We start from the raw sequence: 20,734 nt of genomic DNA on the forward strand, positions 1-20,734 counted from the left end.
AAGACCCAGGCTTACTGCGCTTTGATGACAAAATACTTGTTAATAATTACAGACTCCCAACGACATATATTGTCAGCGAAGGTAAAAACTTACCGAAGTGGGAGCGAAAGTAAAAACTTACTGAATAGAACAGATTTTACCTTTTCTACTGAGCTTATCAAAAATTCTGTAACACTTTAGAATACTGTTCAGTGAATAACTACACAGGAACAAATGAGTAACGCACTATTAACATTCTACTATTAACAAGTAACTCTGATTAATGAATTAGTAATAGCGCTCAGTTGAATGTGATATTTCACTATTAGATGATCTGTACCATTTGTACTAAGAACTATATACAGGTTCATAATTAATGAATAATGCATAATGTATAATTAATTCTAAAGAAAAGATCATGGTAACCCACTAGAAATTACTCAAGTATTACCAAATCCTTCAGAATGAATTATTAATAATTTGGATCAGTATTCTAATGTGAAAAGCATAATAACTCTCTAATATTGGCTGAAGTCATTGTACATTTTTGACTTATAAGTAAAAAAATAATGTATTATTCATGTCAATTATGAACATGTAGGCCTATTAGCCTAGTAGTTCTTAGTCCACATGGTATGATTTTTTTTATTTTGTAATAGTTAATCAACACACATTGGTTTCTATGTTTTATGGGGGGCTTTCCATAGCCTTAATGATTTACAATGATTTACGGTAGAACAAGTATTTGATACGAGCGTTCTTTGCAATTATAGACCTATATCACAATTTCCATTTCTGGCAAAGATCTTAGAGAAATGTGTTCTGATTCAATTGGAGTCATTTACTGATGAAAATCTTGTTGGTGAAGTACTTCAGTTGGGTTTTAAGAAGCATCATAGCACAGAAACAGTGTTATTGAAGGTTTTTAATGAAACCTTTTTGGCAACCGATCAAGGGAATGTGACTGTTCTTCTGCTGTTGGATCTCACAGCAGCGTTCGACACGGTTGACCACAATATTCTTATCTCCCGGCTTGAAACATAGGCATTTCTGGAAATGCCTTAAATTGGTTCAAGTCCTATCTCTTAAATAGACGAGTCTGTTCGTATGGGTGAGTGCACATCAGTTTCAACACCTTTATCATGTGGCCTTCCACAAGGGTCCGCTTTAGCACCACTTCTCTTTTCTTTTTATATGCTTCCTTTGGGTTCAATCTTGCGTAGTGTCATTCCACTGCTACGCAGACGATACACAGCTGTATCACTTAAGTCAAATGACTCCACTGCCATAGAAAGATTGTTGGCATGTTTAAATGAAGTTAAGGCTTGGATGTTTACAAATTTCTTGAGCCTTAATGAATCGAAAACAGAATTGATTCTTTTTGGTCCCTCCGACCTTGATAACACAGTTGAAAGCGAGCTGGGTCCTCTTTAGAAAACATCATGTAAAAAATCTGGGGATGATTTGTGATAGTGCACTTAAAGGAGAACTCCAGCGCAAAATGAACCTTTGGTCTAATTACACATTGTTACCTAGTCAACCGTTATCTGAGATTTGTTTTCATGATTATCGAATGTAAATAGTTTTATCTCTAAAAACAGTTTAGCCTATAACGCTAGTATAACGCTAGTATATGGGGCATAGAGTAATGACAAATAAAAATCGCTTGTTAATACCACTAACAAGGCTCAAAATAGCCCCATACTAACACGGTAGCATAATGAGGGTCCCTACCTTCAAACCGAAGCATTGAGAACTTTGACAGTGTCCAGACAGTTTAATAAGAAAATATTTTATACATAGTCAACTTCACTTATACAAGCAGAAGCCATCTTTGAAAAACAGACTCGATCAGTCAATCAACGAAACGCCGATCTAAATGCGCTGGACCATATGAGATTCTACACAGTTCAGCGCATTTGGATCGGCGTTTCGTTGATCGACTGATCGAGTCTGTTTTTCAACCATTTGCTCGCACTGACTCGTTCACTAAGCTGAACAGCCAATCAAAGTTCCCTCTTTCACCGACTGCCCTAAAAAAACCTGACGGCGTCAGATAGAGCCAACGGTGCGGAACCCCCCGGGAAAACTATGTCTGCCGACGCTAAAAAACGGTCCGACGTTGCCCAACGACCGATGTGTTATGATGGATAGATACACTTTTATCATGGATAGATGCACTTTGATGGACTTCAAAACAGAAACGGCCATTCACTGCCATTATAAAGCTTGGAAGAGCCAGGACATTTTTTTTTATATAACTCCGATTGTATTCGTCTGAAAGAAGTCATATACACCTAGGATAGCTTAAGGGTGAGTAAATCATGGGCTAATTTTCAGTTTAAAGTGAACTACTCCTTGAAGTTTTTCTTGCCTCATGGGTTTACATTATCTTAACAAGCAAAGCAATTCAACATTACATTAAAGGGATGGTTTGGAGTAATTTCAGCATGAGTAAAGCGAGGAATTGTAAAGTTTGTAAGTACATCAGGAATTTATTTAAATAACACGTGCCTGATGGCTTATGCTACCGCTAACCCGGACGTCGAGGTCACTTCTGTGATTTGGGAAAAGCCCCTAAAAGTCCTGGCAGAAAGCTATGCATAAGGATGTAGTGTAACGACGCCCAGTTTCAGTAATGCAATATTTTTTTATTGATATTGTTAACTAATAATTGTTGCAAACTGGTACTAAGTTGTCAACACTTATACCAAAAAACTTTTTCAGCAACACCGGGTGATCGCGTGAGACTTTTACAGGCTTTTCCCAAATCACAGAAGTGACCTCGACGTCCAGGTTAGCAGTAGCGTAGTGTTATTTAAATAAACTCCTGATGTACTTACAAACTTTACAATGCCTTGTTTTAGTACAGAACATATTTGTATTATTATTTGTATTGGGCTTCCACAAGAAACTTTACAGGATCTTTACAAAAAACAGCTGTCTAAGAAAGCAAACTCCATCTTGACTGACTGTTCTCATCCCTTATATCAACAGTTTCAGTTTCTACCATCAGGTTCACTGCTCAGACTCCCGTTTGCTAAAACAAACTGATTTAAATACTCCTTTGTTCCGTCTGCTGTCTCTCTCCTAAATGCTAGGAGGGGAAGGTAGCTTACACATTATTGAATTTTATCAGAATGTGTATTGTTTTTTTGTTTTTTTAAAATCATATTATGTGTATTTGTGTTTGTAAGTTTGTGTGCTCTTATGCTGTGAAACTAATTGCCCCACTGGGGGACAAATAAAGGTATTGAACTTGAACTTGAACTTGAACATATTTGTATTACTGTAGAAGTTTGGTACCATTCCGGGCATTATTAGTGGGGTAATTTACGAGATGCAACCTTCGGATCCATTAGCGCCTGCTGCACTAAGCCATTCGGCTGATATCTCTAAATAAGCTCTAACTTTAATAATGTTCGACCAAGGGAAAAAAAAGCTTCTGAAGTGGAGTTTGGCTCGAGGTCATAGTGCAAAGGACCCTAGGTTGAAATGACTCCGAACTATCCCTTTTAAATAAAATATTTGTATGTTTTATGTTTATTGAACACAATTTACAGTCACTGACTGAACATATTTTGGTTAGTATACATAGGCCACGAAGTGTTGGCGAAAAAACACATTAGCGGACCGGAGGGAATAATATGGAATGTTTTTACAGAAAACTTCTTGCACAAAATAAATTCAAACTTTCAAGGACCTGTATCTATGTATATTTATTTTCAAAAACTTTCCAGAGCCTTGAGATCCAGATCCACAAACTTTCAACAATTTCAAGAACCCAAGGCCCCGCACTGAATTTCACTGAAAAATTAAAAAGTTTGTGTTACGAAGAGCCATGGTAGTTCAGAAGTCATAGTTAAATGAAGAACGGTAGTCTCTCTCCCATTTCTTTTCTCTCTCTTCTTTCCTCTCAAGTTGTTTGGCACTGAGGGTTGTTTCTCTCTCCTGTCTCAGTCTTTTTTCTTTATGTTTGTGTTGCACTGCCTGACGATCTTTGGCCTTGAAGTGAGTGACTTTAGGCTGTGGGGTCACACCATATCCCAGTCCCGCCTGATCTCTCTTTAGTACTGTGCTTACTGGATTTTTGCGGCCGGAGTGGACAGGTCCAAGACCAGAAGAGGGGTCCCACCCCAAGCGGAGCATCATTTTATAGCTAGTGCTGGAAGAGGGCAGGCAGTATTGAGGGGTGGCTGGGGGGCGGAGCTCACTGAACTGATGCATTGTAGACCTGTTGTGTGCTTCAGTGTTGTCTGTGTAATGCACAGCACACACATTGCACCACTGAGAATGAACACTGTGGAAACAGACACACAAGTATAAATAGGTATAAAAAACGTATTAAATGGAACAGCATTTTAGTTTTTTTATTTTATTAAACCATTGTCCTGGTTAACATGCAAACCAATAACTGCCAATGCAAGTAAACTGCGTTTACAATACTTATTCCCTGGAAGTGACTGAGTATTCCAATTGTTATGCAAGGTTTGATGTTAAATAAATAAGCAGTATTTTCACTGTATCATTTATAACGAGAACACATTTTTTACATGGGGGCAATAACAATGAGACGATGTAATTTATTTAAAATTATTATTATTTCATTCTAATGTTAAAACTCTGTAGGTCAATTACTTTATAAATGAATACAATTAAAAATATCGTCAATGTTGGGCACTATCACCATATTTCTTCTTTTTTTCTTCTTTCATAAATGTATTACTATTGGTCACTCTTTACATCTGTCTGTGGGGTTTGCACATTTTTGACAAATGAAAAGTATTAAAAAGAGCTTGTGACTAAACCTTGTAACTCCATTGGCTTTTCAAACCTACGGTACACCCCTCCTCTATCATCAAAGAAGTGCTACATGCAGTTTGCGCCGTCTCTGGTTCTTTGCAGTGCAAGAATAAACAAATAACTGGTTGTTGTTTAAATAAGTACAACATTTTCTTTACTCAAGAAACACCAATATATATATATATATATATATATATATATATATATATATAGCCACTCCTTAGTTGCCCTGGCTGTGTGTTTCGGGTCGTTGTCATGCTGGAAGACCCAGCCACGACTCATCTTCAATGCTCTTACTGAGGGAAGGAGGTTGTTGGCCAAGATCTCGCGATACATGGCCCCATCCATCCTCCCCTCAATACGGTGCAGTCGTCCTGTCCCCTTATCAGAAAAACACCCCCAAAGAATGATGTTTCCACCTCCATGCTTCACGGTTGGGATGGTGTTCTTGGGGTTGTACTCATCCTTCTTCCTCCAGACACGGCGGGTGGAGTTTACACCAAAAAGCTCTATTTTTGTCTGATCAGATCACATGACTTCCTCCTCTGGATCATCCAGATGGTCATTGGCAAACTTCAGATGGGCCTGGACATGCGCTGGCTTGAGCAGGGGGACCTTGCGTGCGCTGCAGGATTTTAATCCATGGCGGCGTAGTGTGTTACTAATGGTTTTCTTTGAGACTGTGGTCCCAGCTCTCTTCAGGTCATTGACCAGGTCCTGCCGTGTAGTTCTGGCCTGATCCCTCACCTTCCTCATGATCATTGATGCCCCACGAGGTGAGATCTTGCATGGTGCCCCAGATTGAGGGAGATTGACGTAATCTTGAATTTCTTTCATTTTCTAATAATTGCGCCAACAGTTGTTGCCTTCTCACCAAGCTGCTTGCCTATTGTCCTGTAGCCCATCCCAACCTTGTGCAGGTCTACAAATTTATCCCTTGTGTCCTTACACAGCTCTCTTGTCTTGGCCATGTGGAGAGGTTGGAGTCTGTTTGATTGAGTGTGTGGACAGGTGTCTTTTATACAGGTAACGAGCTCAAACCATAGACTGTAAAAAAATATGGACGTAGTGTCCGTGACGTCACCCGTAGGTTTCTGAAGCGCACTTTATGGCGCTTTTCCATTACCAGTACCAGCTCAATTAGACTCGCCTCAGCTCGCTTTTCGCTCCGTTTTCCATTGCAGATAGTACCTCCACAATAGTACCTGGTCGTCATAGCGACGCAACACACACTCGCTACCCACACACACAGGACAATGGAGGAAATCGAGTGTATGCTGTTTTACATAATATTAGTAATGGCTATATCACGCAATCTCTGGCCAAACTATTTAAAAATTTCAGGGTTATTCAGGATACTCCGTCTGGTGCGTGCAATGATGACGCAGTGAATAGTGATGATTCTCTCTGACCAATCAGCAGTCTGCCGTGTTTCACGTCACATTTTAGTATCGCCTCAGCTCGCTCAGAACCTCACCGAAGGTGATACGAAAAAAAGTACCTGGAAGCAGGTACCGGTACAACTTTTACACAGTGGAAAACCAAACAAAGGCGGGTCGAGCCGAGCTGGTACTGTGTAGTGGAAAAGCGCCATTTGAAGCCTAAAGTGGGCGGAGCGGGCATCGCCATCTTGGCCTCGCATCACCGCTCGTCACTCCCGGATAACAGAATATGGGCAAAGAGGCGGAGATGAGGAGCCTGGCTATCTGAAAACGCCCACCTAGCTTGACGTTATCGAGTTAGCTTAGCTCAGGCTTGGGAGCTAATGCTATATGCTACTTACAGTACCAAGTCTGTGACTCCACAGGGCCTCGCGCTAAAGTGACAGTTGATTATTAAAATCAGAATGCCAATTAAAAATCAGAATGCCAATTAAAAGGTCCTGTTTTTGCCCTTCGAAATATTATAATGGTTAAAAAACATAGCTTCAAGTGAGACTGTGTATCGTGATTCTGTACAGCTATTCTGCAAGTTGTATCATGTAGTAACTTACAATATTACTCTGAGAGTGTGTGTGACCGTGATTTATGTGCATGTCAGTCACTATTTTGGCCGCATCTCAAATGGGTCAAACCATAGATTTATTACCAATGAAGTTCAAGTAAATGCGCTAGAAATCCGCGCTCATTCAAAGATGCGCATTTATTGCATGGACGGAGAAAGCACCGGCACGTGCAGGATTTCATCTGACGGTACATAAGCAAATTATAATCTGATTCTGTTCCAGAGCAACGGTACCTCAGAACGAGTATAGCCTATATATCTATAGACGTTTTTAAATTTGAAAACTCCAAAAAGAAACGAAATTGTCAGACATCCATTAGTGCATGTACACAGAGGAAAACAACTGAAATACAGCGCTGATTGTTCTCTCGAACGATACTCGACGACAACGACGGAATCCAAAGACGTGGGCGAAGTAATGGGTGTATTAAATTGTATGAAATAATCCCGAAAAAAGCACAAACATGGCAGAGATGGCAAGTTCAGCAGCTGGAATTTGCTGAGGTGAAGTGACGGCTAACAGCAGACAAACGGCTAGCATTGACACCAGCGGCAATCCACCTGTCACTTAAGTGGCCACGCCCTTAATTATGCAGAACTTCAAGGCTTAATATAATTTAAACGGATGAGTTATAAAAAAAATTCACCCCCTCACAGTTGTTATGAAGGGCAAAATTAGCTGTATAGACCAAAGCCACTTTTTGCTCCAGGCTGTAAACATGTTTTTTTCTGCTGTAAAGTTGGGCATTTCAACATGGGGGATATACAGATTTGACTCACTTCTGCAGCCAGCCTCAAGCGGCCAGTCGATGAATTGCCGTTTAATTCACTTCCGTGTTGGTTTCAAGAGAGAGACAGGGAGGTTGCCGCTTGGTTCAAACATGTGCAGTTTATACAGGTAATGAGTGGAGAACAGGAGGACTTCTTAAAGAAAAAGGAACAGGTCTGTGAGAGCCAAAATTCTTACTGGTTGGTAGGTGATCAAATTCTTATGTCATGCAATAAAATGCAAATGAATTATTTCAAATGCATACTATGTGATTTACTCGATTTTTGATTTTTAAGGCCTGTTCACACTGGGACGAATTTCGCGCGCGATATTCGCCGACGCTTAACGCCTCGTGACTAAACAAAGGGCGCCAATGTGAGTGTGCACACAGACCAATCGCTTGGGTGTGAAGACAAAAAACGCGTTGAAAAACGCTGACGAATAATGCGCGCCGATATTCGTCCCGGTGTGTACGGCCCTTTAGATTGTCTCTCACAGTTGAAGTGTACCTTAGCCTGGGAAAACCCAGACCACTTCCGGCAAATTTAGATTTGCTCTGCAAGTGGGTCTGGCAAAGAGCCCATTGAAACCCATTTCCAATCCGTCGAAATCGCGGCACCAATCAGAAACGTTAGGGCGGGCTTTACACGATGACGACAGAGCAGAGACGGTGACGCAGATTTTGTACATTACAAAGATGGATGCCGCCGTGGAACATCACAACATCACTCGTTCGAATCAGCTATCGCGTCTGTTTCAAGCAATTTAAAAATTGTCATTTTCATTAACACAAACAGAGAATTGCTGAGAGTCTCAGATGTTTCTCCGTCGCTCTGCATACGCCATGTACTTCATCGCTCTGATTGGTTTTAGATCTATCCAATTGCGCCCAGAGCCATTTAAATGACGTCCGTTGGTGACGCCCCTGTGGAAATGAATTGTCTATGGACATGGGCGCCGTATAGGGGGGAAAGTTAGGACGATTCCAAGGGCCCCTGACTGACAGGGGCCCCAACAAATACGTAAAAAGTAATTTAATTTTTTTATTACATTATACACTATATAAACTATCATCATTGAGTATATTTCAAATAATAATAAAATTAATGATGTCTTTGATTGTACTTATTTTGGCAATAAAAGTTAAATATCCCCATTGACCAAAAAGTAAACATCCACCCCCCTGTATCTGCATGAAATGGTTTGGTCCTGCATTAGCGCACTCATCAGTAGCCGCATTTCTATTACAGATTTGCGCAGAACTTTTGCGATTTATTTTCTAAATATCGATACAAAACTATTGCGAAATGACGCCGTTTCGATTAACCGATGTTATGCGACTAAAACTTAATTTTCCTCTCGCGAATAGTAATTTAAAAAATCATGGCAACGGACGTTGGTAGGTATATATCCCAGCCACCGCACTAGACATTATTATTATTAACGAAAGGAGACGAAGGCGTGTTATTCAAGCATCAATGGCAAGGAAAGACTCTTATACTGTGAGCGGCAGATAGATGTGAGGAGTTTCTGGGTGTTTCTCCCTCATTTCTGCTTCGAGGTCTTGATTGTGGCATTTCTTTGAGGTTTAGAATCCAGTATTCCTGTAATTCGTTAACAGATTGACACCCTTTATTTTGTCTTTCTTCTCTCTATTTTCTCTCTTTCGTTTTTTTGAAAACCAGATTTTCTTTTACTATGCAACTTTGTGGTTTCTGGTGTTTCTGGCAACTAAACACCGTCATCCGTGTTTCAATTACCCTTCAAATTGCGCAAATTGAAATGAGGTGGTTTTTCAGGCAATTTTGAAAAATAAATATTTCTCAAAACTGCAATGGAAACGTTTTTTGCGCATTTACACTCACATGATGTAGATGGTGCGGTGTGTTCGGACAGAATACGAGACGAGTTGTTTATTAAATTCATAAGACAAAAGAATTACAGGAATACTGGTGTATTTCAATTTATTTTTAGAAGCTTACACACACACACACACACACACACACACACACACACACACACACACACACACACACAGTTTTGTAGCACTATAATAACCATGATGTGGAAATTCCGTTTTACACGTCAACTTTATTTTGTTGTTGGCATATATGTGCAGTTAAGTAAAAAATTCTGATGTTTTTATTCTTTTGAGATGATTCAAAAGAATCTTTTTGAGATGACTGTAGAATGAAAAAGCCGAATCCCGGGCATTTTGGGCGGTCTCGAAATCCCGGGCAGACTCGTCACGGAGACTCGCTAGTAGCCTAGCCTTGTTGTTTAACTGCGCTCTCTTACCGGTAGGCGTGGCCTCTTAGGGCAGTGAAGCAAGTGCATTATGGGAGTTGTTGTCTTTCATCCACATGAGCCACAAATACATTTTCTGGCTTTTCTCAGTCTAGAAGGCTCCAAATTCCAAAATAATTTCACATTTCTACTACATAAATGACCCATTTTACATCTTTACAGAGGTGAAGTATTGCTTTAATAGATAAAAGCCAAGCCAATGTTGATTCTCTTATTATGAGCTCTGTTGCGTTCTCTTTTTGCCAGCAGACTCTCCTCTGTTCGTTTTCTTTTTTTAAAACGAGTGATTCCCCGGAGGTTCGAGATTTAGCGTGCTCCATCAAACTTGTTGCTGGTTGTGACAAGTAATCTATGCCACTCCCACACCAAACACGCACGTGTCAAAGTAGCCAGAGCAGCTTTTTACTATTTACGGATATGAAGAGAGACTCACGGGCGAGTGACACATATACGCAAATACCCACTAGGTCTAATATATAAACACTTATTATACGGCTCTGTGGAATACTTGATTCTGATTGGTCAATAGCGCCATCCAGCGGCATGTTATTCCCAGATACCAACCGCTCAAGACCTTAGACCAGAGGTGGAAAGTCCAGGGGTCAGAAAGTAAAAGTCCTGCCATATGTTTATTCCACCCATGAACTCAGTCAACCTGATTTCACTAATTAGTTCTATCTCCTGGCTGAAAAACTGTGCTAATTAGCAAATCCAGGTGATTGGAACAAAATACTGAGGAGGACTTTTCCTTTCTGAACCTGGACTTTCCACCTCTGCCTTAGACAGTATATAAAGCTCAAAACAGATAACGCAGGCTCTTCCGGGTTACTGAAGTCAGCAGTGCAATAAGCCTGCTAGGAACGGTTTTTCTTCCTGGAAGTTTTGCATTTGGTGAGCTAATAAAATATTAAAACTCAGTCGAATCAATATTTTGTGTATAGTTATTTAATTATGCCATCTAGTATCGTGGACTCGCTCTCTCTGTGACTATTGTTTTATAAACAGTTGGATTATGAGATACAAACGGGTACGATTTTAAAACAGTTTAATCTGAAATCAATATATCTTATCCCCATAATTATTTATGTGACGAAATGCTGTTTAATAAGTGATCTGAATGACTGTATACCGTATCTCTTAAATGTCCGTTCTCAGCGGAAGCTTTGAGTTTAAAGACCTAATAAAATATTTAAACTCAGATCAATATTTCGTGTCTAATTATTCACTTATGTAGCAAGTAGCCGTGTAATTAAGCGGGATAATGTACATCCAACCGGTGGTTCTCTAAAAATAACCCCCTTCAGGCTGATCAAGACCCCGACGCAAACCTGTCTGGTGTTATTTTGAGAGAACCACCGGCTGGATGTACATTATCCCTTACTTATAATAGGCTTACCATAGTAAATCAGGGTAAGACAAAAACACTTTTTGGAAGAAGGAATGATGTATTGAAACATTTTCATTTAGTTAATTTTGAACAAAAACAAAAAGTGTACCTTTACGCAAAATCGGGTTAAGAACATGCATGTAAATGATAATGTTAACAGCTATATTTAAGTGTTAATTTCTGTTGTGTTTGGACATCTGGACACAAAGTTATAACTGTAAACCATCTAACCTGTCTGCATTGTTTGTATTAGGTGTGTTTGTAGTCTCTGACACGCTAAACTGCTCCAGTTCTCTCAATACATCCTGATGACCTGCCTGCAGGGCCAGATCCCGAGCATCTCTGCCCTGAGAGAGAAAGAAAAAAGGAAGGAGATTAAACTAGAATGTTTGGAATGAGACAAAACAAGACACAACCAGAGATAATGTTTAAGAAATCAGGATTTTGTGTTTGAAGTAGCAGGACTACTTCCATTAGGGATCATATCGGTTAACTTAATTAGCTTAGCCTACAGACATATAACTATTTTTAAAGTCATTTTATGAAAAACAATGTATTGTGTAAATGTTTCACTGCCCTGTTAAATGTTCACATTTTCTATGTTTTACATGTATTCAGTGGCAATATCGTTAAATAAAACAAACTATTTAAAATATTTTAACTGAAATAAAAATTAAATAAAATAGACGAAAAACAAACAACTAAAATAAGCACTAAAATTACTAATTGTAAATAAATAATAATTATTATAATAATGACAAAAGCACATACAATTACTAAAAAGTGAACTAAAATTAAATCTTAAAAACAGGTAATTGAAAATAATAATAAAAATTACATTAGTATATAAATGATAATAAAGGTTATGTTTTCTGCTGCTTTAAATGCTCAAGCTCTTTAATGTCGGGTTGATTCTGATTAGCGGTCAATGCTTTTTGTTCATTAGACGAAAAAAAAAGTTCTGAAAAGTTCTTTTGTCATAGAATTTGAATAGTTACCACAAATATACTTTGTTATCGCAAGTATTATCATCCTTGAATGGGCCTTGTAATGTTATAAAAGTCTGTGATACACTAATTTGATTAGTTTTTTCCTTTAATGAAGTCACATTTTAGTTTTTTTTTTAAACATCTAAACCATCCATTTAACAACAGCTAATTAAACACCTCCCAAAGAGAACATCTTATTATTAATAATAATATTACTATACTTATTAATAATAATGCACACTAAGTCTAGTTCCAGGGGCGTTATTGTGTGACTGATAATTCAAGTGCATAATAATTACAATCAGATCAAATAATAATAAGTACTTTAGTAGTTAGAGTGGCCAACAGTACAATCTGATCTATTTATCATCGCTCCACTATCAATCAACTGATCATATTGACAAATTGTTAACAAATAAGTAAAGCCATTGGGAAAAAAAAGTATATCATCCTTATCTCAACCACTTTCATTTTTCAAAATTGAATGTTATGCACCTGTTTGTCCACCACTCCCACCCAAGCAGCGCCGTGTTGAAGAAGCAACCGAACAGCCTCTGTTTGTCCTGCCTTACTTGCACACATCACACCCGTCCAGTAAAAATCATCACGGAAGTTGACATCACAGCCACACCGCAAGAGGTCTTTCATGGCTCGAATGTTGCCCTCCTGGGCATATCGGAGAAGTTTGTGTCCATCACGCTCTGAGGTGCTGACCGGTTGGACATAAGAAGCTTCTTGTCTTTGTTCTACTCTTCTTCTTCGACTGGGTCCTCATGTCAAAAGATAATGGGTTATCATGATAAAACTGTAGAGTAATGCGTCTTAAACAGCTACAACTATTAAATTAAAGGGGATGTCTAATGCTATTTCATGCATACTGACTTATTTACACAGTTAAAGAGTTGGATTCTCCTGCTAAACATGGCCATTATGTCAAAATACGAGATGAATATTATTCTGTGCCAAAATAGACATCAGGGTTCGTATAAGTTTCGGAAACTTAATCTCGTATTAATTCAGTCACATGTGACTGACTGATGACAGGTCGGATGCTATATCAGTTTTGACTACGTCACGGTCAGTCTCTTAGTAATTCTCAATCAGAGTGACTAGAGACTCCAGCAGTCTTTCACCATTCATAGAACCACGGTTACGCAAGTAACCAGCGTTCTATTTCACTGTTCCAGACCGCCAGAGATCATCAGTACATGGTGAAGATGAATACAGCCAAGTCACGAGGATAAAATAACTTAAACATTATCTGGCAACCAGTGTTGTGCAAGTTATTTCCAAACTGTAATACATTATAGATACTTGTTACTGTTATACCGGTACTATTTACCTTACAATATTGCTGTCTCAGAATTGTAATGCGTTACATTACTCCTGTATTACTTTTGAGTTACTTTCACCAAAATAACTACAGAAGTAGAACTTAACTTAGTTTCTAAAATGACAAAATGTACTACAGAACATTTTACATCCAGTAGATGGCGATATGATGTAGCATAATGACTGTGGGCTATCCAGGCTACTAACAATATAGCATATAATTGGCAAAGGGAAGGCTCAAGAAAGGATGACAGACAGAATCACAAACGATCTAAGTCTGTGAGTCGCGAATGTACAGTCTTCTTCTGCCATCTTCACCCATTAGCCGCTTTTCCACTGGTCAGCGTGAGCACAGAGGCCGAAACCATGCCTCTCCTGTAAAGCCCACCCTAAACACACCTTCACTGGACTATGTCACACAATCCAAAGGTACACCAGCAAGAGGGAGATGAATGAAATAAATCGCTATACAAATATATCAGAAGCAAAACTATACAAAATTTTGGCCTAAAAGTGTGTTGTAACGCAAGCGTTACTGACCATGTACCGAGTAAAATATTACTGAAAATTGATTAGTAATGCCTTACACTACTGCGTTACAGCAAAAAGTAATGAGTTACTGTAATGCATTACTTTTGTAACGCGTTACTCCCAACACTGCTGGCAACACAGCGGAGCCAATAAAAGGCATAGGAGCCACATTAAGCTTATAAAACCTTTTGAACGTGCAAGATGATGCATATGTGACTGTCACACATATCTCTGAGAGGGGCATGTCACGTAATGCTGCCCAAGAAGTAGCCACAGCCTTGTCCTCCTTTCTAAACGCCTCCAGCTGAATAGGCTGATTTGTGAACTGAGATGACAATACCTTGGGCTGGAAAGCTGGGTTTGGCCAAAGTGCAACTTGATTGCCCTCTGGACCCGACCTGAGATACTGCAGACTCTCCAACTGTCCAAAAATCCCTTGCAAATTCCACTGGGAAAACACTAGCTGCATATCTCCTTTAAGGAAAGCCACCACTAGCCTATTTGCACTGATTGACACCTGCCCCATAGTCAAGTCAAGTCACCTTCATTTATATAGCGCTTTTAACAATATGAATTGTATGAATCATACAATTGTATGTATGTATGTATCACATTCTTTACAGTGATAATAGGAAATTAAAGTAACAGATTGTTTTGGCTAAAATAAAGTTCATTTCCAGCTAAAGTAAGTTTTGATCGATTAACTTCCGTTGCAAAGATCATTAGTTATTAACTTAGGGGCTGCTTACACAACACCGTTCTAACAGAAAACCCTTAACGTGCTCCGGCCCGCTCATTCACATAACAACAGTGCCTGGTGGCTCGAGAGTGCAAATCTTGAAATACATTCACACAAAGATGCGCAGAACATCCAGGATTCATGTTTAAATTGTATTTTTGTGGTCAGTTAGTCTGGAGCACTGCGCTTAGATAAACACGGAAACAACTGAAAGCATCCGCCTGTCAGCAGGTACCGAATATATCCGGTACTCTGTACTACCTGTAGCTGCTTCACTGTAAAGCTGCTTTGAAACAATCTGTATTGTAAAAAACGATATATAAATTAAGGTGACTTGACTTGACTACCGGTACTAAAGAAATGCTGGTATCGTCAAATTTTTTTAATTTCAGTACCGACTTGGTACCAAAGTACCGGTACTTTTGACAACCCTACTGACAAGGGTCCTGGACCATTGTAGAATGGACCTGGGTGCTCACTAGGGGTCTGTGGCGGAACTGAAGACAATAGCCTAGTCCAGTCAGTGCAGGATGGTTCACACTGCACCCAATATGCTAAGATCGGGATTCTGCTGCTAGAGGTAGCTGACAAAGTTTGTTACGGCATGCCGCTGAAAGCTTGGACTGAGCAAATAAAACCACACTTGCCACCTGGCCTGCGTAATAAGCCCAAGAGACTTTCCACTGGAGAAGGCAATCGATCCAAAGGCCTGCTCACCAGCAACGGATGAGCCATTGAATTCCCCACACGACTCAACCCTGAGACAGTGTTATAAATACGCACCAATACAGTTTGGGGCAGCGGATTTCCTGTTTCAGGGCTTCATCTGGAGATACCAATGGAAGATTGAAGATTTCAAGGAAGAAATACATGGCTCTAAAGGAGGCATGCTACCGAGCCGTTTCTCCTGGGCTTCGGACATTGCTGCCAGCAAAGAACGAGTGTGCTACTCAATCCGGCCTGGATGACGGAGTTGAGTGAAACGCAGAGAAGACCACTTCAGTAAAGTCAGGACAGCTAGGTATCTAGAAGTCCTCCGGCCGTGCAAGCGGAAGACGCAAGAAGTTTGAAGGACCCAACACAGGAAGAGGTGGGTCCAAGTTCAGCCTAGCCACTGCCATCTTGATTCTGTCCTGCAGCGAGAACACTACTGAAGAACCAGCACCTTGAAGACCTGAGCCCTCATCACTGTGAGAGTGTTGAGACTGAGAATGTAAAGAAGAAGTCTCCTCTAAATGTGCAAAACACTCCTGCTCATGAGCAATTAATGAATCCGATGCTGCTAAAGACAAAGTGTCCAGCTCCTCCATGGAACATTCAGCTGCTGGTTTGAATCTGGCCAATGAGGAAGTAGATACGAATCCTCCTTTACGGTCAGAGTGGTGTTGTAGAGGTGGTCTGTTTATCCCTTTTTTTGTTAACAGTTTTGCTAGCTAAACGTTTACTACCAGTCTGAACCTTGGATCTGGCTGGTGCTGATGAATTTTGAACTTCAGGCCAGTCTGTTGCCTAACCTTTAAAGGCATCAAATTACATTATGGGAACGGATCAAGTAAGGCCTTCCTGAGATGCTTGATGCCTAGACACAGACAGGACATTTTATATGGGCATCCATAAGATCCATAGGACCTGAACATGTGGTACATGAGGCAGCCATATCACCTACACGTTGAGAAAATAAACCCTGGTAAACCAATGGGTTAATTAACAGAGCTGAATATGGCACTGCAATGATAGGTGGAACAATTGGTTGTCACGGTAACCGCACACAATGACTGACGCCCTGGTTTACCAGTGAGTGCAACTACGGCCAATGAGTTCTAATACAAACACTCACCTCAAATTCTCTGACAGGAACACCCGTTTAGTGAAGACCATGGATAACTAATAGGGCCAAAACAATTTAAAATCCAATATAAATCCAATAACGAATCCAATGTTGTTTTGCTTTCTCGAGACACAGCTATAACAGGGAACAAATGCCAACCAAAGAGCTGTGTACACTCGAGCAAGATCTCTTTGCGAGAATGACAAAGAGACCGACCGCGACGTAGTCAGAACTGATATAGCTTCCATTAAGTCAAAGTCACGTGTGACTGAATTAATACGAGATTCTTGATGTGATGCACAAGACTCGACTCCTTCTCTGGCGGTCTGGAACAGTGAAATAGAAGAGTAATTAGCTGGTGAAGTGGATTAACCTATTATAGAGTTTACAAAACTTATCATGAGCATTGTAATGTTTGAAGCGGATGTCTTAATGTCAGTTGACCGGGAAGATTTTAAAACAAGCGGTTAATTTATAAGATCTTACCTTTAGGCTGTGCAAATACAAACCGGAAGTTTAAAGCAAACTTTATTTTTTTTGCAATCTATTTATGGAATCATACTTCGAGACAAAATGTAAACATATGCTTGTAGTCAAATTTCAAATGGAAAATTTAAGTTTGAATGTTCTAACAGTTAAGTATCCAGAGCAATTACAGCAATACCATGGTTTATGATTTTATTTCCTCCTTTCATCTTCCCACCCTGCCAAAACGCAAATACATTCAGAATAAATTATAGAAACTAGGTCTGTCATAGTTTAGTTTTTCATGATCATTTCCTGCTTTTTTGGTGCGGTGTCTTTAAAGCGTCTACGTAAACTGGTTGCCGCAGGTGCTAACATTTTTAGGGAAAAATACATGGTTAGCTAACTCTTATCAGTATTTATAAATAATAAGTGTGTAAATATTGGTGGTCATGTTAATGTATTTATCAGCTTTGTTTCAAAAAAGTTTAAAACAAAACACCACTATTATTTCTACTTTTAAGTTTCAGTTTCAATCATCAGTTGTATCAATGTAACTGATTACTAGATTTTCCATTTGACCACTTTAAATACTTTAAAATCATGCAAAAAGGGATTCCAACTTCTGCTAAGTTGTGACCAGTAGAAATGAGAAGGAAATTAAATAAAAATGAAACAATTTTTTTAGATGCTGTAATCATAATTCTCAATCTACTTATTATCTCCATCTCTACCTGCTCTTCTTCTCACTCTCCTTGTGGTTGCTGCTTCTCCCTCTTTTGGCCTTTCTCCATCTCTCTCTTGTATCAGGGTTCGGTAGAAGTCTCTGGCCTCCTCCCCAGAAAGTGTTTGCTTGTCTTCTCTCTTTCTTTCTATCCAGAGATGTTCCTCCTCTTTAGCTCTGGTAAAGTAGACTGGTTTGCTCATCTTTAACACAGTATCTGCTAAAGAGGAAATATCTGATGGGGCTGCTGCTCATGTCTTTGAGACTAAAACCAAGAGAAAGAATAAAAGCTTTAAAATATTCAATGCCTTCTCATTCTCAGGTCAGTTAAATGTCTTGCTTTATATGGGCAGCTAAAAATGATCTCTGAAACAAATTTCTTAACAGCAAATGATTAAATCAAAGAAGCTTGATCAAGAGAAGATCAATTCAGTAATGGGTAAACACAGAGTTCTTATTTCTAAATAAATGGATTTAAATCCTTAGATACTGATAGTATTATTATAGTCACCGCGCGTGTCATTAAGCATTCCACAAACCAGAGAGATGTACAATAGTTAAACAGCCTTGTATAATCTGTAAAATTACATAAAATAAATCAAAGGAAACAAACAACAATACAATTTTAAGTGAATTTGGGACTATAATTCCCACTCTGCGTGAGCACATCCAGTAAAAATGACACAAACGATTAAAATAACCTACACGTACGGTAAACAAACACTGTGCTCCTCTTCTTGTTGTGATGTTCATTGGCGACCAAATTGTACTATTGCCACCAACTGGTCTGGAGTATGAAGTGTTTAAACTGATGTGAGGAGGAAAATTATTGAAGCGCTCGAAACGCCAGACGCGGGTGACGCCTGCTGATCTGAATGTTGTAAATGCATCGAAAACTTAGTGAAAAACATTTTACAAATGTTTTATTGAAAGTTTAATCTATTAAATGCAATTAACATATAATCTAGTTATACCATTAAATATTAAATGTCTGTATTTAAATGTGTTATTTTTATTAAATTCTTGTTACTAAATTGTTCTTGTTTTATGGAGAGCTTAATCAGGCCAATAGGAGACTATCTTCCTTTATATTATACAAATGTGTCAACATAAATGTCCACAAATGTATAAAATCGATCAGAAATCAGGGAAAAAACATAAACAATTATGACGTCATGAAGCCTCGTTTACTGAAATCACGTGACTCTCGCAGTTTGATCCATAGATGGTTTGACTTTTATCCACTGTCTCTTTATGGTTTGATGTTTAATCCCAGTTTGATACGAGGTCCGAATCACTGGTTCGGAACAAATGATTCACAAAGGTTTCGAAGTTTCACGAGGCAGTGTTTCGAAACCGCCCATCACTATTTAAATTGTGAATAATAGTTGCTTTGAGATGCATATGCATGGCATGCCAACAGCCTCTGTGTGTCCACACTCCACAACGTTCGTTTTATTTGTCGATGCCCTGTTTGAATAATTAACGGTTTAAACCACGGTGTCGGATATGCGTTATTAGAAATGTTTCTTGCAACACATTAGACAGCACAATGATTTCTGAAGGGTGCTGGTGGGTAATTATATCTGAATTCAGGTAGTTTCAGGTAAAACTAGCACAAAGAAACAGGAATATGAGCATTATGAATTTTTATTGAAATAATTAGTGTCAAAATGTATTCAATGCTGGAACTCTGGAACTGCTGGTTGACAAAAAATGTTTTTGCTTTGAAAAAGTGTCCCATGAACAAGCAGACACAAAGACTGATCGCATGACAAAAGAAAAAAGAAAAGAAAAAAAAAAGTTATCCCATCATATTATAACTGAGATTAAGTATTGATTGCTGAAAAGTTTACCACTTCAAAAATGGTTGATATTTTCATTAATTGTCTCAGCTGGCTACTCTTTGTCCAAATAAATACAAGGACTAAAAATGAAAATGGATGTTCTTAACTTCATCAAACAGGAGTACAAAACTTTAGGCTGCTATAAAGATGTGAGACAAAAGTCTCAGGCATCAGCCAGACGTGGAGAAGTGGTGATGCTCTTTCTCTCTCCTCCATTCCTTGGCAGTTAAAACATACAAAGATGTCAAAACTAGCCAGAAACATTAGAATTAGAATTTCTTGACATGCATTTGGCATAAAAAGAAAAAAGAAAATCTGTATGCAGCCAATCAAAAAACTCCCAGATCCTTGTGAATCTGTAAACGTATGGTTTCTTTATGCAATAAGACAAATTTGAAGATAAACATGCAATCAAATGAAAACAATTAGAAGTTACCCCAATCGCTTCATAAAATATTGTATTTTGGCCCAACAGTTAGATTAAGCACTTCCGTTGAATAGCACACATTCTTTTAATACCTTATTCCAAGTACTTCATATTTTATGCATTACATTGAAAAATTGGGAGACCACTGTGAACACTAAAAAGTGAACACTTGTGAACAAAAACAGAACAGCTTAAGCTAAAAAAAAGATAAAGCAAAATTAATCCCTCAACCCAAACTGTATTTCATGGCCATCTGAACCTGCTGATTTCCCCTCACTTCTTGTTTTCGCTACAGCGTTCATGCTGCATACAAACGCACATAAATTCACAAACAAATTAAACAAAGCCTGTAATAGAGGAGGGAACAGCATTTCTCAGTTGTCACTCTTCTACATGATATCATTTCTGAGGCTGAATATTTCTGTGTACTCGGAAGATGAGCAATGAAGACAGTGAGGACAGACTCCCAGAGAAGTGCAGGAGATCCCAGCCTGCTCAGCATCAGGGTCCTGCGGAGCTCTCCTGATTCTTCTAGCTTTTCACAATCCCTCCGTCGCCCTCACTCACAAAGCGCTTGCGCCCCCTGTTGGCCACAGGAATACA

General features: G+C 39.1%; 2 protein-coding genes across 6 annotated transcripts in view; both read right to left on the bottom strand.

Annotated features, from left to right (window-relative positions):
* Window positions 1-3,497: 3,497 nt before the first annotated feature.
* gpank1 (G patch domain and ankyrin repeats 1) lies at window positions 3,498-18,678 on the bottom strand. 5 transcript variants are annotated; one of them, XM_079615437.1, is made up of 5 exons: window positions 18,569-18,678; window positions 17,868-18,122; window positions 12,734-13,008; window positions 11,481-11,596; window positions 3,498-4,279 (listed from the first exon to the last, which is right to left on the bottom strand). In XM_079615437.1, the coding sequence occupies exons 2-5, from the start codon at window positions 18,058-18,060 to the stop codon at window positions 3,829-3,831; spliced, it is 1,035 nt and encodes a 344-aa protein (XP_079471563.1). In that variant the 5' UTR covers window positions 18,061-18,122; window positions 18,569-18,678; the 3' UTR covers window positions 3,498-3,828. The 5 variants fall into 5 exon arrangements, with proteins under 5 accessions (XP_079471563.1, XP_079471565.1, XP_079471567.1 ...); XM_079615439.1 differs by having other exon boundaries at window positions 3,512-4,279; window positions 18,563-18,637; XM_079615441.1 differs by having other exon boundaries at window positions 3,512-4,279; window positions 18,479-18,571.
* Window positions 18,679-19,489: 811 nt separating this feature from the next.
* pdcd4a (programmed cell death 4a) overlaps window positions 19,490-20,734 on the bottom strand; it is a 29,422-nt gene continuing 28,177 nt past the window's right edge. The window contains exon 12 of the mRNA XM_079617338.1: window positions 19,490-20,714. Within this exon, the coding sequence (XP_079473464.1) occupies window positions 20,663-20,714 (52 nt within the window). The 3' untranslated portion in view covers window positions 19,490-20,662. The remainder of the gene's footprint in view (window positions 20,715-20,734) is intronic.

The sequence above is a fragment of the Phoxinus phoxinus genome, assembly GCF_949152265.1.
Source record: "Phoxinus phoxinus genome assembly, chromosome: 6".
Lineage (NCBI taxonomy): Eukaryota > Metazoa > Chordata > Actinopteri > Cypriniformes > Leuciscidae > Phoxinus > Phoxinus phoxinus.

Coding starts and splice junctions, on each gene's coding strand:
- gpank1 (XM_079615437.1), bottom strand. CDS start 18,060: ATGAGCAAACCAGTCTACTTTACCAGAGCTAAAGAGGAGGAACATCTC. Junction 11,597..12,733: donor TGGGAGTGGTGGACAAACAG/GTGCATAACATT, acceptor TTTCTCTCTCAG/GGCAGAGATGCTCGGGATCT. Junction 4,280..11,480: donor AATACAAACAATGCAGACAG/GTTAGATGGTTT, acceptor CTGTTTCCACAG/TGTTCATTCTCAGTGGTGCA.